At 43.3% G+C, this 17,246-nt stretch overlaps 1 protein-coding gene across 1 annotated transcript in view; it reads right to left on the bottom strand.

Annotated features, from left to right (window-relative positions):
* LOC308362400 (thyrotropin-releasing hormone-degrading ectoenzyme-like) overlaps positions 1-17,246 on the bottom strand; it is a gene marked incomplete at both ends in the record, with an annotated part of 130,477 nt that overhangs the window by 45,368 nt on the left and 67,863 nt on the right. The window contains 3 exons of the mRNA XM_080835018.1: positions 1,889-1,954; positions 5,333-5,470; positions 12,044-12,157. Coding sequence (XP_080691144.1) covers positions 1,889-1,954; positions 5,333-5,470; positions 12,044-12,157 — 318 coding nt within the window. The remainder of the gene's footprint in view (positions 1-1,888; positions 1,955-5,332; positions 5,471-12,043; positions 12,158-17,246) is intronic.

Below are 17,246 nucleotides of genomic sequence, written 5' to 3'. Positions count from 1 at the left end.
GAGAGAGAGAGAGAGAGAGAGAGAGAGAGAGAGAATGTGTGTGTTCATGTGTATATGTTTGTGCATGTCTAAGGGAGAATGTGTATGCCTGTGTATGTTTGAGACAGAGTGAATGTGTGTGTTGTGTGTGTGTGTGTGTGTGTGTGTGTGTGTGTGTGTGTGTGTGTGTGTGTGACTGTGTGTGTGTGTGTGTGTGTGTGTGTGTGTGTGTGTGTGTGTGTGTGTGACAGAGACCTGAATTATTTGCACTCTGTGGACTGGCTACAGTGTTGTGTTTAGTCTCTTGTGGGTGTATGTGTATGTACTGCATATGTATGTGTGCGTTCATTTTCCGCCTAGTTACACATGTTTGTGTGAGTACACATACTGTACCTGTGTGTGTGTGTGTGTGTGTGTGTGTGTGTGTGTGTGTGTGTGTGTGTGTGTGTGTGTGTAGGTGGATGTTTGCAGCGTAAAAGAGCACAGAGAGAAGCTAGGGCCACAAGAGGGTAAAGCTTAGGTGATGTGGTCCCCAGTGTCCAGGACCTTGTTTGCTCCCTAGTTTTTAATGAACTGACTAAAGGAATTGATAACGCACAGTTGGTGTGGGTGTGGTTGTGTGTGTGTGTGTGTGTGTGTGTGTGTGTGTGTGTGTGTGTGTGTGTACATGTTTGCAGAGGATTCCAGTGTGTGTTGCTGTGTTTATTTAAATTAAGTTGCTGTGTTTATTACATGTGTGCATGGCTATGTCTCTGCATGTGCATGTTTAAAGAGGATTTCACTGTGTGTGTGTGTGTGTGTGTGTGTGTGTGTGTGTGTGTGTGTGTGTGTGTGTGTGTGTGTGTGTGTGTGTGTGTGTGTGTGTGTGTGTGTGTGTGTGTACAGTCATTGCCTTGATCTTTGGTAGCTTAGGTCATGTGCATAGAATGTGTGTGCGAGGCCTGCAAATCTGTGGTCTCTCTATAAAAAAAGGGCCAAACACTTCGCAAAGTACTGCTCTACATCAGCAGCATTGATCTCAAAAAGAAACTGGAAAGCGCATCCCATGGTATCAAAGTGAGGCATCGTGGTGGCCATTTTACGGGGACCACCTTCCTGCTTGAGACCAATGACTATGAAGGGCGATGAATATTAGATATAAGATATTTAATGAATTTGCATATTAAGCCTTATAGTAATGTCAAGTTTTCATAAACCTTGTTATATAGCTTGTGTTTGCTTGATATACTGTATTGAAACTTGTTCGTCTATCGTATTTTATTAGTGTTGATGATTAGAACCTGGCCAATTACTATAAGGCTTATTATGCAAATTCATTAAATATCTTATATATAATATTAATCGCCCGTCATAATCATTGGTCTCAATCAGGAAAGTGGTCCCAGTAAAATGGCCGCCACCATTTTTCGTGTGGCCTCACTTTGAAACTGTCAGAAACTATGTGATGCGCTATCCAGTTTCTTTTTGAGATCAGTGATCAGCAGTACTTGGTAGCCTCTTTATCTGGAAGCACAGGTGTCACCTTTACCCGTAATACACAATATGGACTGAAACTCTGAATGCAATTTAATACTTACTTTTAGCCAAATTTGGATTTTGCCATGATATGTACTTATTTATCAAATCCAAATAAAGAAGTAAACTGTGTGTGTGTGTGTGTGTGTGTGTGTGTGTGTGTGTGTGTGTGTGTGTGTGTGTGTTAAAAATACTCCCCTTTGATTTTCTTAACTTTAATTAGGAGCTAATGGCCTTGCCCGTCCCTGGCATGGTGTAGAGTAAGAGAGAGAGAGGAATAAAGAGAGAGGCGGGAGAGAGATAGAAAGTGAGGGGAGGGAAAGGGGGGGGGGGGGGGGGAGAGGATTCAGGGAGTACGTTAGAGAAGGATATAGATAGAGGTTGTTTTACTCACATTCAGGCCCCTCTGGAAGATGGACTGACCCATGACATTGGCCAGCATCCGGATCAGTGCCGCTCCCTACAGGAGAGGAGGAGAAGAACGTTTAGGGTTCTGTGTGTGAGTGTGTTCTGAGTGGTTTGTGTGTGTGTGTGTGTGTGTGTGTACTATCGATAAGCGCTGAGGGAATTACAGCAGTAAACTATGTCCATGATCCCCGACTAACTGGAGCGATGTGAGTTGATGTATGAGATTAGAGATAAAGGCACAAGTTAAAGGTTAAAGGCAACTAAAAAAAAAGAAGAATTCCTGGCTCTGGACGTGTTGATCAACAACATAGAGCACATGCCTGTTCTTATGCTACTTGTGAATTAAGTTATAGTATGGATGTTATGCAAGTTTAAATGCAAGCAGGGTAAAGGTGACTAGGCCAAATGTTACTGGCTGGTCTTGATGGAGTGATCTCAGGGAACAAACATGTTAGCTGCTGCTGCATCGTCATTGACACAAACAAAAACATGACAGTAATGGAGTGCGGTGAGATGGAGACCTCCAGCCAGTGATTCAACTCTAGCGTCTTCCCCCTGACATTTCTACCGTGAGACGTGAGTCACAAAAACGGGCCGGGAAAGCAAACAAACAAACAAACTAATAAATAAATGAACAACCAATGGCGGTGTGTTGACAAGAGCACCATCGAGGGTTTTCTCCTGATCCTCGACCTGATGGCTCAGACTCTGATCTCATCTGGCTTGATCCCCGACACCACCAACATCGTCACGAGAGACATGTCCTGACAGCCTCTGGCTGGGGTGCTTCTGATGTGTGTTTGTGTGTGTGAGTGTGTGTGTGTGTGCACAAGCATCTGCACAAGTACTGTATGTATATATGTGTGTGTGTGAGTATCTTTAGTAATCTGTGTCTGTGTCAAGTGTGTGTGTATGAGTGTGTGTGTGTGTGCTTGAGTGTGCCTGTCAGTGTGTGTGTGTGTGTGCAAACATGTATGTCTGCACGTGGGTGTTTGTGTGTGTACGGACAGCCCAGGGAGACACTAAGTGGGATATAACAGGGCACTGATTGACAGGCTAGGTAATAGACACTAACACACACACCCTAACAGACTGTCTAATACGCACAGTCAACTCCTCACACCAGAACCACACCACACCGTCACGACCCAACAGATAACAAAGTGGTTTGCTTCCATTGCACAGAGACTCAGCCTACATCTGAGCTGATTAAGAAGAGAGCCATGAAAATAAAGCTAATTGAAAATAATTGAGTCAATGGCTTTCAAACTGAGTTCTAAGGCTGCTTGGAAAATCTGCTTAGTAATAGCTGCTATTTTTCAGACCAGACAGAAGACAGATAATGATAATTTAGTCAGAAAGGCTATATAATTGTGGCACCCAATTCAAAGCCCTGCCATCCTTATGTATAAAAGAAGCATTCAAATCACATAGCCTCTGCTATAGCATGCCAGTATACCTTCTGTTTGAGACATCACTTATCGCGTGTTTGCATCTCTTACATGGTCTATAATCTTATTACTGTCCTTTCTAGTAAAGGATGCCATGGAAACTGCTTGATGATCAAACTTCCTTGTAAAGCACGCCATGGTAACTACTTCATGATGATATTTCCTAGTAACGGATGCCATGGAAACTGCTTTATGATGATATTTCTTGGTATGGGATGCCATGGCTTTATGATGAGGCTGCACATTTGTTTTGCCCGGGCACGGAGAGGGCCGAGTGGCGAGGGAGGGAGAGTGTCTAGGGAGCATCTGTTCCTGCCAGCTGGTCGTGCCCTCACGTCTCTCTGCCCAGCTGTGACTGACAATGCTTGAGATTTTTAACGGTGAATAAACAGACTGAAGAATTGAGACAGGCAGTGCTGTCAGAACCCCAGCACGTAAAAACTGAGTTTGAGTTTAAAAAAAAAAATTCTGTGTTGTGTGACAAGTTGTCTTCTGCTGGGATTATATAAAGCAGTTAATCTTGGATGGGAGGTAATTAAAAAGATTTAGCCCTTCCTGAGAAAGGCTGCTTATTGTGCCACCGCTTGCCCCGGGGCCAGTGGGACACTGCTCTTGCATTCTGCTGCATTTTCCCTTTCTATTTTTTCTGTTTCTCAGCATGTTCAAAAAACAAGCCATTATTGAGATATTTTTCTGGTGTATGACTGCAGGGCCCAGGGGCGGCCTTTCCTACAGGCGGGTTAGGCGGCCGCCTAGAGCGCCATCTAGAGGGGGAGCGCCAAATAATGCCCCCGAAAAAAAAAAAAAGTTATAATTTTTTTTTTTTCCCGGACGCATCAGTTGGCGCTATCTCCAACCAATATTTCGACATAAAAAAAATGAATCTATCATTAGGGCAAAATGAGCCAAAACTCGAAAACGGAGGGCAATGTTCTATATTGGTGTTGTTAAATCATGCTAGCATAGCGAGGTATTTGGTGCGAATGTGCGTGTATCCTGTGAGAAGCTTAACCCCAACGGCGTGCATGACTAGACGGGCCGGATCACAGGACTTATCGTTATACCTCTAACGTCGCAAACTGATGAAGATTTTTGATATTGCTACTCCGCAAGGTGCAGGCAAGTGGACTTATGATGTACAATACACATTAAGGGTTGCTACAATATGTTATCATGAAAACACTAATGAACACAGTATTTCAGAGATCAAACTGATTTAGGAGGAACAGTGTATAATGAGCAGATAGGCAACACGTGGGAAAACATTAATAAAACTTCTTCAGGGGGTTATCAAACATTATTGTGAATGACGAACATGTGCATGGATTTATGGGAACAGCCGCTCTAGTTACAAATCAAACTTCCTCCAACAATATCACATAGGCCTACGCGCAAAGTAACGTATTCTTTTAACGACATTGAAGCGAGGAAATACATTTCGCCACAAAGCTAAATTTAACAAATAATGATAATACAAACTGTAACATGCCAGCATAGTCGCCCCATAATGCCGTGCGGCGGGCGCATACTTTTCTATGTGTGATGCACTAACGATGTACCTGTTCCTTACTGTTGTTATTGCATGTTGTTGTTCTGTGTTGGGACTGAGTTTATACAGGTGTGTGACGGTAACACAGTCTATTTGTTGCGATCGTTGTTGTGTTTATGTAAAATAATTGCAGTCTTACAAGGCAAAATAGCGTTGGAAAGTTGCAATGGGGGGGGGGGGGGGGCGCCAGGAGTGAAGCTCGCCTAGAGCGCCAAATGTGCTAGGGCCGCCCCTGGCAGGGCCATTGTGAAAGTGAAATTATTATGCTCAAGTTCTGCAGTGAATTATTTGGTCGTTATTCAGAGGAATGTGAGTGTTTGCTTTTAACAGTGCTGCCCTGTAACCAACACAACAATACAATTTTAAAAACGAGATAGTTCTGCAACCCTAGCAAGGGGATCATGGAGCAATGTTGGAGGTGGCTGCTTGCCTTTTTGTAGGCAATCCAGTCGAAGACCCTGTCAATGTCGGTGGCCTCGTATACTTCCTGGGAGATGGGGTGGGAGCTAGCCAGACCGTCTAACAGCATCACTTCATGGAGAACATCCGTCAGGAAACGCTGCTTCTCCTGAAAGATGAATAGATAGAGAGGCACACAAAGAGATAGATAGATAGATAGAGATGGGGGAGGAGAGAGAGAGAGAGAAACAGAGAAGGTGTACAGAAAATTAATGAATAATAGTCACTTGTAAAAATTCTCTCATTCCACCTCCATGCTTTTTTCAACACCAAGATGGAGACAAGGAAAGGGCAGCTGAAGCAGCAATAATGAAGAAAATAAAGAAAATGGTGAAAAGTATGAATAAGAAAGAGGATTGTAAAAAGAACTTCAGCTCCAAACATTCACAAAACCGCAACTTTGCTACCGAATGACCCGATGTGCACTGGTTCAGTTTGGGTGAGTCCAGAGAGAGCGATGAAATGTGAAGGGTCTCCATCTGGAGAGGGCGTCTGTTGGCAGTTTATTTTGGAGAGGAGGCCCGGACAGCCAAGGGCATCTTCACTCAGGCAGGAGAGTAGCTCCTACCCCCTGGGAACCACCTCCAAAGGACGCATCCTTTGGTCTCTCGCTCAAGCGGACAGGCATTTGTGCTTTCTTAGAGTTCTATGTGGAAGGGCAACAAATTAGATCAATTAGGCTCCATTAGTCAGCAGCCTTTCTGTGAATCTGCTGGGTTAACTGGTGTAACAACGTGACTGTTCAAATGTCACTGTTTCTTTTATTTGTACTGTATTTTTCATTTGATTTTAATTAAATAACTAGGATGTGTCAAGAGTATATGCTTCACTATGTTTTTGTTTTGGTGGTGTTGTTGGTGTTGTTGTTGTTGTTGTATTGCTGGGATGCTTTAGAACTGGGGTTCTGAATTCTGTTCCTGGCTCCTCTGCCCTGCAAATCCTCTACCTACAGCCGGGATCCATCCAACCTTTTTAGGGCAAATTTTGAACATTCTAATAGAAAATCCTGAGTGGAAATGCTTGAAATTCACACAAAATCCCCTAAGTCAAATAATTAATTTGCTGGACAATAAGTGGATTTACTCCCAATTTGCATTGGGTTTAATGCAATTAATGTTGATGGAAACGGGTTTATTCATATCAAATTGCATTTGTTGAGATTTTATTATTACTTTATTTCCATTAAAGCTGCATAGACAACCTCAACTTTTGAACCCACAGCTGTTCCCAACTCCTCCCTTGATTAGGAAAGTGTCCATTTTGAATTAGCATAACACAGTAGATGGAAACACAAAGTCAAATTGTTTTTTTGCTGAATTTTCATTGATGCGCTTAAAATAAACAAATTGGAGTTGGTTGGAAACCCAGCTTATATCTTCCTTCTCCCCTTGATCCGTGTAATCAAAGTGCTCTTGATTAGCTAAATCAAGTATGCTCAGGTAATCAGGAGAGCCACTGCTGTGTTCTGTCAGGTATGCAGAGGAGGGAGACATAATACACATGCTGAATAGAAGGCCTCAGGAGCAAGAATGACAAACAGTTTCTTGTTGCTTTTTATAGCAAGCTAAAATAAATAGCAATCTCGTTGCCTCTCCATTCTGACAACTATAATGGAAATTGAACGTCCAATAAAAAAGTCCTTTAAATACAAGTTTGAACTTGTGGTTGAAAAACCATTGACACAACACTACCATTGTACCATTGTACTGCACCCCTGCCTGCCAGCTATTCTGCATGTGACCAAGGAAGCGGGTAAATACCAACAATGGATTTATGGCATTGTGGTAGAAGTAAGCATGCTGGTCAGCATGTTGTTTAATGACGTTAGCATCCTATGCCAGTTTGCCTTACAAAACATCTTCCTGCTTCAGTCCTATAAAACCAGGCTGAATTTGCACCAGTTAGCCAGTACTGCTAGTTCACAACAGCCCAACTGAGAACTCAGTCAGAACGATCGATGGATGCTGTCGTCTGTCTTGAAGCCTCATTATGGTCTCATCTGGATGCGGCTTTAAGGACGGCTGATTTCTCTTTCTGATAAGGCTACACTAGCAGCTGGCAGACGAGAGTGTAGCCACGTGCGTCAGTCTGTGCTCACTGGGCTGATTCATCCAGTCAGTCAGTGGTCAGGCCGGACCGCTGCAAGCACTGCAGGCTCCGGGAGGGAGATTCTTCATTTGTGGGCTCTAATGAAACGTCAGCATCTGAGTGGTTCATCTTCTTTCTGAAATGATAATCACATCTGCCAGAAAGTTCTCTCTCTCTCTCTCTCTCTCTCTCTCTCTCTCTCTCTCTCTCTCTCTCTCTCTCTCTCTCTCTCTCTTGCTCTCACTCTCGCTTTCTCTCTCTTTCTTGTGTACGCTCTCTCTAGCTCTCCTTGAGTTGTCCGTAGTAAAACCAATACAAAATAATTTTGTCTGCTTGATTTTGTCTCCCTGTCTTTATCTGTCTGTCCATGCCTCTCTTGGTAAATGATTCATGTTGTGAAAGGCTTGGCACACACAAATAACACACAGACCAAGAGACAGACACAGACACAGGCACAGACACACAACACATACAGACTGTCAGATAGAGACAAACAGACATACTCTCACACACACACACACTCACACACGCACACGCACACGCACACGCACACGCACACACACATGCACACGCACACGCACACATAATAAGCAAATCTCCGTCTTTGTGAAAATATAGACCCTCACTGACTGCCACCCACAGAGTTATAAAAGCCAACCCCCTTTTCTTCTCTTAATAAACTTGTTCGTTCAATAATAAATGAAAGAAAGACCAAGGCCTCTCTCTATAGATATAAGATAACACTTTGTAGAGACCACTTCAACAAACTTCTATTTAAGCCATTAGCTTTGTTAAATAATGATTCATACGAAGGAAGAAATGTTGGGCCAAGGTTCTTATAAGTATAGCTATCCACACAGACAAGGATTAAGACTGGACCTGAACTAAATTACAGTGCGGATGGAACATCTCTGCTCTTTGTCCTCAACCAGATGAACCAATCATGAGACAAAGAAAGACACACAGGAACAGGGTTAAATGACTTCTTATCGTTCTTTCTCATCCATAGTAATTGCTCATGTGAAGCCTTATTTCACAACCCAATCCAATCATATGTGCAAGTCAATTTAGATGGAGCTTATTGCCCTTCCTGTAATATGGGCAGAAGTAAAGTGGGGAATAGTCACTTGCTCACACTTCACATTACTGTGCCCATCACATAGTGACTAAAGTAGAGTAGAGTGACCTGTTGAGTAATGAGGAGTAATAACAGACAAAAAGAATATGGTTAGGGTGAGGCTCAAGGTATGTGTGAGTGAACTTAATCAACGTGTTATAAAACAATGATAGTTTGTGTGTAACAGTGTACAGAAATAAATGTGTCCACTCTTTGCAACACTCATCAATTTTCCATTTCAGACAGCAACAATCAGAAATATTTGAAGGTACAATTAGCTCTGAGTGATTCCTTTTCGATTTGAAATAACTAATGAGATTTTGTATACACACATTCATGATTTACATATTTATTGAGGTTTTTAAAGGTATACAAAAATGTACCCACAAGTCTATCTTCACTGGCTGACAAATGACGTAATACCCCAATTCACTCATACCAATCCAAATTAAAGTACAGTGCAGGGATGACATAACTGTCACAATTGCGAAGACACGAGATGAATTGCTCTGGATAATCATCTGCCTCTCTTGTTCTTGTTAATTGTTCACTGTTTTACGAGCTGGGTCGCATGAATAGCCCACGAAGGAAGGAAGTCATGCGACAAGGAAGAGGAACGCCCGGGGAGAAAGGAGATGCAGGGATGGGGGGGGGGGGGGCACGTTGCCGTGGCAGCTGGTGAGGCTGAGCGCATGTCATGTAAGTCACGTAACCACGCCGTAAAATTAGTGCCATTAGAAGGCCTTCCATCTGGACCATATGCGCTCACAACAGGGTGTTTATTCCCAATGATATTTCACTTAGACTCCCCGATATTGACAACTCAAACTGCGGTGGCCACAGCTTGCCACCGGGGGCTGGGGGTGTCAGATGAATGAATCAGCCACTGACCTAAGAGAGACAGCGAGAGAGAGAGCAGTTGCTCTACACCTGCCTCCCATGTTGAGTCCGAGGGAGGATCTCCTTCGAGGAGCTTTCAATGCGCCCACTTACTTGCGCTGCAGATGCGACGCATAAAAGAAGGGTGGAGAAGCTGGCAGATAAAATATGATGCGAGTAAAGAAATAAAGAAATAAATGTTGCGGTGCAGATGTTCACGGGAGATGAAGCCGGCGGCAGCCGGTCAGGGGCCTTGCTTTCATTAATCCTTCTGACAAAGACATGGAGGCTAGGTGAACTCCTCACACACCACACACACACACACACACACACACACACACACACACACACACACTCCTGCACCCCCACCCCCGTGTCATCATGCTCTCAGATGTGCTGGAGAATGGCTGATAATCTCTTATCAGGGGACAGAGCGCTTCGAGTGTGTCAATCAGACAGGCCGTCAGATCGGACAGATGCATCACTCTTTTAAATGCCCTCTTGAGTACACTTCCTGGCTTGCTTAGATGCTGCTCTGTGACCAAGGTGCCTCACGGCAAGTATAGGAGTCTCCCCTCTTACATAGCATGGAAGGAGATTGAGGAAATATGAGAGCTTTTAGGTTAAACATAGACATGCATCTCATAGGAATGGAAACTTTATGAGCAATGTTCCCAGGCATCCATATGAACGGTTCCTAGAGTTCTGATTGGACAATCACGGCACGTTTTACAGTGATTATTTAGGTTCTCCGGATAAATATTTATATCAAGTGCCCAACATCAATGGGAAAGTTCCAAAACAACATTGCCAACTATGACAAACTATAGGGGAAACCTCTCAGAAATAGAATTCATGTTTTAATGACATGCCTTAAATTGGTTGGATTCTGATTGGTTGTCACTTTTTTATTGTTCACACAATTGGTCTGAAAATGATGCCGAATAATGGCATTCTTCTTCATTATTGTTATACTTGTGGTGAAGAGGTTGTCATTGTTATGAGCTAGAGTGATATTTAAAACTATATCATTTATTACAGTTATTGTTATAGTTATCGATGAGGGTATCGACAGGACCTCAGTCTTGAAACAAATACTGTTGATCCACAACATACAGAAAATATAACTAAATTATGGTTAATTGGCATCTCTGTTTAATTAAACTAGGCATTAATGAGACTTTATTTGTATGTGTTTGTGTGTGTGTGTGTGTGTGTGTGTGTGTGTGAGGGGGGGGGGGTAGTTGAGAAAAGCTGCGCCATTCATCAGTAAACATGATTCAGTGTATGCCAGCCTATGTCTGGCTTTTCTAGAATGGATGGGGTCAGAGTCGTGACTTTCCACCGACGTCCTTGAGAGGCCGACAGCTAATTATCATCTCAGCATCCCATTGTTTACCTCCAAGCGAAGTATCACGACTCCTAAATTACACTTCAAGCTGAGAAGAAAAAAAAAATAAAACAAAAAACCTACTTATTCACTTTCGAGTATTAGGCAGCAAGTCCGTCTTGCTCCTGAGCAGAGGATATTAAAAGGCACTCATCCGGATAGCTCTCTATTGCTGCCTTTTCCCGAGCAGCATAATGACAATTAATAGCACCACTTCACCCTGGCATAAAGTAAGCATAGTGGCAGTGGCTATTTGTCCTCATTTGATAGTGCAATACTGTTTTCTCCTATTTCGCACAGGCTGGACAGCACAGAGAGGAGCGTACCCTGTATAATTCATCATCAGATAGTAACACTACTCTCCTCTGTGCTCGCTTGTTTGTCCAAAGTCCTATTTGTCTGGACTGAGAGGTCATCTTTTGTCCCCCAAGAGCTCCGCAATACATGTTTTAAATAATTCTGTTTGAATATGCATGGGGCTACAAGCCACTTCCTGGCACCAAAGTGTGATGATTCACCAGCACACCATTTACATGTGGCAATGCTGGCAGTGCTCTCGACAATGTATTTGTTCAAAGTGGAAATAGAGAACAGGTGTTTTCCAGGGTGAATGGATGTAAAAGTAGAGAGGCTAGAGACAAGATAGTGTGGGTTTGTGTTTGAACAATAATACTGTGACGTTACAGCAATATTAGCTGAAACCAAATTTAAGTGAGCCTTAAAATGTCATATTTCACAGTCTTTACTTGTAATGCGCTGCAATCAAATTACAGTACAGTGTTTTGAAATGATACAGGATATTGTTTACATAGTCTTTCTTTCTTCATGTAGTGGTTGTCATTGCAATGGTATGGTGCGGAAGCCTTAAATGAAGCATACACAGTCCATATCACACACTATCAGCTATCAACATTTAATATTATGAAGCAAATATGCAAAAATTGAATCACATTTTTCAAACCATAAGCTTATTCTCTGTCACATCACTTTCTGACATGTTAGATGTGAGCTACGCTGATTAAATGTTTTGGTGTGTGAGTGGAATATGGAAGTGGAGCTGATTTTCACAGGAATGTGAGAATCTATGACAGTTGGCTGTGACAAATGAATAACACTGCATGAAACTGCAAGACGCTTTTTCACCGCTTTGAAGAATCAGTGTTATATTCATGACAGTAAATGAGATTAGATCTCAAGCATATTCTCACCATGTTCCACTTGGGGAAGAGGAAGTCGGTTCCGACATACTCAAAGAAGTGAGCAAAGCCTTCCTTCAGCCACACATCCTCCCACCACACCGGCGTGACGAGATCCCCGAACCACTGTAAAACAAAAAGGAACATTCCAGATTATTCCAGATCAAAGAGCATCCCACCAACATCTATTACAGCCTAGGTTGCATTGATATCGCAGCACTGTACCTGGACCGTAAACCTTGAAGTATAAATGTCAAGACAAGAGTTGAAAGGTCTTTTTGTTCTTTGTTAATTAGGGAACTTCAGCATTCTGGGGCAGTTACAAAGTGTACCCCGGCCTGTGGGGAAAGAAAGTTATATTTTCACACAATAGACTTGGGAAACATTCTGCCAGCAGGCAGCCATACCTCAGTGAACTATGATTAATAGTGGTTCAGACAGTCAATACAGCACAGTCACACAAACCGGATTCATTCCCCACATTTTACGCTGCCTCAGAAAGGAGTAAAGCTGCCAAGCTCCACTATCAGCGAGGAAGGAGTGGAGGGAAGGGGGAGGGGGGGGGGGGGGGGGTATTGGAGAGGACTGGAGGAGAATGGGGAGTGTAGCTTTTGTGCACTTCACAATCTGGGATATAAACAATTACCAGCCAAAGAAATAAACAAACAAACAAAACAAAACAAATAAACAAAGTCTCTGACTGGCTGAAGAATTTTCCAGCTTTTGAAAAAAAGCAAGCGCTTTTCATTCTTAGTGTGCCATCTTAAAGACAGGACATGTTTTGAGGGGGAAGTCAGGACACTCCAGACAACTCCTTTCTTACTGAGGGTTAACACACAGACAAGCTCATCAAATATTCCAGGGGCCATCACACCAGTCTCATATCACTGTCGACGGTCTCCTCAGTTAGGAGAGCCCGGGAATGGAACCATCTCGCACAGAACATTAGAGAATCAAACTCTTCAACTGCTTTAAAAGAATTCTCAAAACATGGTTGATACTGTTAGTGGGTAAGCAGTAGAATTATTTTTGTTTACTACTTTGTTCTTTCCCATCTACCCATGGTTAAGGACTCAGTGGAGCTTGTATTTTTATTTTATTTTATTTTATTTTATTTTATTTTATTTTATTTTATTTTATTTTATTTTATTTTATTTTATTTTATTTTATTTTATTTTATTTTATTTTATTTTTAAAATATTGTCAATGTTATGTTTGATAAACGTTAATGCCTTTTTTTAGGTTGTATAGACTTTTTTCACTCTGGCAGGGGGACTGCCAATGGAAACTAGCCTTTTGGCTATAATTGGGTGCATTTACCTTTTAATCTTCATTAATGTACACTGTCCCTCTTGATCACATAAATACATTGATTGATTGAAATTGATTGAAAATGAGTGTCATCTGCTTCCACGTCTGTAATCTGCTGGGTTCACAAATGCTAACGCTAACTAGCACCTCACCGTACTTCTAATTCCAGTTAATTTACTCTAAATTTTCAAAATGGTGGCTTATAATTGCTCATTCGTGCAGGTTGGCGCTGGCATTAATACCGCTGCAGGTTCTCCTCTGTGTTAACTGGGTAAGTCTGATTTCAACCATCTCTGCCACTGACCTCTACGAGGAAACAAAGGCTTCACCACAAAGCTTTTGATGCAGCGAGCTGCTTTCACTGGCTCCTGCCAACCAGGATCTGGCCCACATATTGGTGTTAAATATTGATAGGGTAAAATCAGCAATACCCCCACCCCCACTCTGTCCCACGCCTCATCCTTCTTCCCAGCCCTTACTTTCATCACCTGGTCCTCAACAGCCAATGGCACTTGATGGCTCTCTTAAGAGCGCTAGGTAATTATTCTCCGCCTGAATAGCACACTTTGTCACTTCAAAGCCTCGCCACACAAGCTTCTCACTGAGGTCCTTCAGAAACATTTTGAATATGCACATCTAATTAGCCAGAATATCACATTGCGAGTGTTCACTTCTGTCTTTATTTCCTTCATTCTTCCTTTCTTTTCCTTTTTATCCCCCCAACATACTCCTTCACCCTTGATGAGTTACTGTTGGTGTTTTGTTTTTGACAGTTGATGAGTTCTGACGCGGTGTCGTGTAAAGCCATCAAGCGGGATCTGTCTGGATATTTGACAGCTGAGCTCAGCTCCGTCACTCTCCTCACACTCTCAGAATGCCAATGAGCATGTCAGAAGCCTGCAGATCTCGCCCAATTATAGACTTACTTACAATTACACCTCTGACAACTCTGAAGTCGTTTAAAAAAGGGGGAACTGTTCAGAAGGAGAGAGCGTTGTACAGAACATATAGATCAGAGTGCCCTCGACCTTCCCAAGAAGCTTCAAGACCCTCACATTTACTCTGCATTTCATGAGCATGTATGCCAGCTGGAAAAAAGACCTTAGTTATTGATGTTAGCGCCCTCTCTCTCATGTGAGGTCCCAGAACCCACTTTATGCTTTGCAGTTAATAAACTTCATTTGGTCAGAAAAGGTGAGTGGTAGACTGACGGACTGGAGTGGCTGACCCTGGAGTCTCCATGTAGGGCTTCATTTGAACCCTCTCTATCCCTTACAGTCACGTCTGCTTGCCTCTCCCACATCACGAGTGCACCACACGACCTGAAATCGAATGGAGGGCAATGAAAAAACGCTGGGTCGCTAAGCAACACATCGGAGGCTGCATCGTAACAGCGATGGTGGTTGTGGTGGTGCTGGAGGCGGTGGTGGTGGTGGAGGTAGACGTGACCCTGCTTTGGACAAGAGGTCAGGGACCAAAGGAAAGGAAAGCAAAACAAAGCAAGGCCAGGACATAAATAAGATGTGTGTGTGTGTGTGTGTGTGTGTGTGTGTTTGTTTGTTTGTATGTATGTATGTGTGTGTGTGTGTGTGTGTGTGTGTGTGTGTGTGTGTGTGTGTGTGTGTGTGTGTTTGTATCTATGTATGTGTGTGTGTGTGTGTGTGTGTGTGTGTGTGTGTGTGTGTGTGTGTGTGTGTGTGTGTGTGTGTGTGTGTGTGTGTGTGTGTGTGTGTGTGTGTGTGTGTGTGTGTGTGGGCTGAGCTTATAACCAGAACTGGAGGAGCTGCTTGCACAAATGACCAACCCTCCTCTCCTATAGCTGCCCCTGACCCCTACTTATGTAGGAGCGCTATGATGATGTCGGCATAACAACGCCTGCCAACTGGCAGACGTCCATTACCCTGGTGGAACTGCCAAGGCCATGGAGGCACATCCCATAATATGTGGTGTTTAACGCCTTGATTTGCCCGAGTCTATTACACAATGATATGGTAGATAAAGGCGATTTAATGGCATTCACATAGACTTTTTTGCCTTTTAAATTGAGCATCCTCCCAACTTCAGTCAATATCACATTTAGCGCACTGCTGTTTGTCACGGCCCAATCATTTCAGCAAGGAGGTGAGAGAGAGAGAGAGAGAAAGAGAGAGTGAGAGAAAGAGAGAGAGAGAGAGAGAAAGAGAGAGAGGAAGGGATACCTGAGAGAATACATTCCAGTGGATATTCAGAAAATGTGCCACCTTGAACTACCTCCCCTAGCGTGGACAATTTTGCCTAATTGTGCTGGAATATCACATTAGGTGGCTCACTAAAAGTCTACCACCCGGCTCTCCCCTGCCTTGGATGCCGGCAGTTGAAGGGGGTCCCAATCCCTGAGTGGTTTCTCAAATATGAGTCGTGGTAGAATGGCTTTCAGCCCCTCCTAATCAATTCCCTGCAGTGGGGCCTGGCCCGTTACAAGGTACAAATGTGATTTATTACCAGAGGACCACTTTGCCTCTGCCCTGACTTATTGGAGCGCAGACAGGGCTTTTAATATATCAGCGAATAAGTGTTAGATGAGAAGTGATCTCATGCATTCACACTGGATGAGCCAATCAATATGTCAAATGAGCCTCTGAACATTTCACTCTCACCCACACACACACACATACCTGCATGCACACTGGCACACACACACACACACACACACACACACACACACACACACACACACACACACACACACACACACACACACACACACACACACACACACACACACACACACACACACACACACACACACAAACACACACACACACACACACACACAAACATACACACACTACGGTTAACAAAATGGGTCAGAACTTCTCAGACACTGCTGCAATGGCACTGCTGTCATGTAATCAGTACAGTCCTTTTAATCTGAAACATCCAAGGAATGAATTAATATGAGCTACATTATCTAATAGGCTATGCCTATTTTCATTTGCTAGCATAAGCATTTCTGAAAACTACAGCAATCGGGGATATGCAACTGTGCATCCTGCATTCATTTACAAGCAAGTATCACGGTTTCAGGGTATCTGCATAAAGCCCACCCCTCCTTCAAAATGATGCTGTTGGTTTGCCCCTCTTCTCACATTCCCCTGAGCTCATAACAGGGTGATAAATGTTTGTATGACATGAGGTTGCATTAGACACTGACCTGTCTGTCAATGCAGCATCGAGAAGCTAATGCCTCTGCTTTCCTCACATCTCAGACATCTCAAGTCTCAGACGATCACCGCAACTTGAATTATCATTTTTTGGCGGTTTCTGAATGATGTGTTGAAATTGAATGTATCGTGTCCATCTGTGATTTCTCCAAGTCTGAAGGGCAAACAGATGGCCACCCACGCACACGCTATGTCCTCTTGCCTCTCTTTATCTCTGAATTTAAATGACAAAGTTTTCACTTTCACTTTCACTTTCCGTGTGTTGTGTTTTGGTGCCTCACCCCCCACTTGCTGTGCCTCAGGGATCCCTTTGAGGACCGGAGAATGCCAAGGAACCTTCATCTTGGGACTCCAGAGGCACACAAAGCAGTGTGAAGTTGTTGTTTGTTTACTTTACCTTCCTGGCCAGCAACAGTGTTGGCAACCACACACAGGGGAGACACAAAGGAAACACGGCCGCAATTGCCAAGGGGAACCATAGCACAGCTATGTAGCGTCGATATCTCACACAGTTTAAGGGCCAGTGAGGAGCAAGGGTTTGGGTCTGACCTGAGCTTATTTCTAAGCCCCAGTCTTTGGCCCAATCTCAATACTTCCCCTTACCCCTTATCTTACCCCTTACCCTTGAAATTGCGCGTTCATGTGAGAGCTAGTGGTGTCTCAATACCCAACTTGATCAAGATTAAGGGGTAAGTTTAAGG

This window comes from Sprattus sprattus (assembly GCF_963457725.1).
Source record: "Sprattus sprattus genome assembly, chromosome: 3".
NCBI classification, from domain to species: Eukaryota; Metazoa; Chordata; class Actinopteri; order Clupeiformes; family Clupeidae; genus Sprattus; species Sprattus sprattus.
The sequence above is the reverse complement of the archived record's forward strand: the minus strand, read 5'-3'. Positions and strand labels throughout refer to the sequence as shown.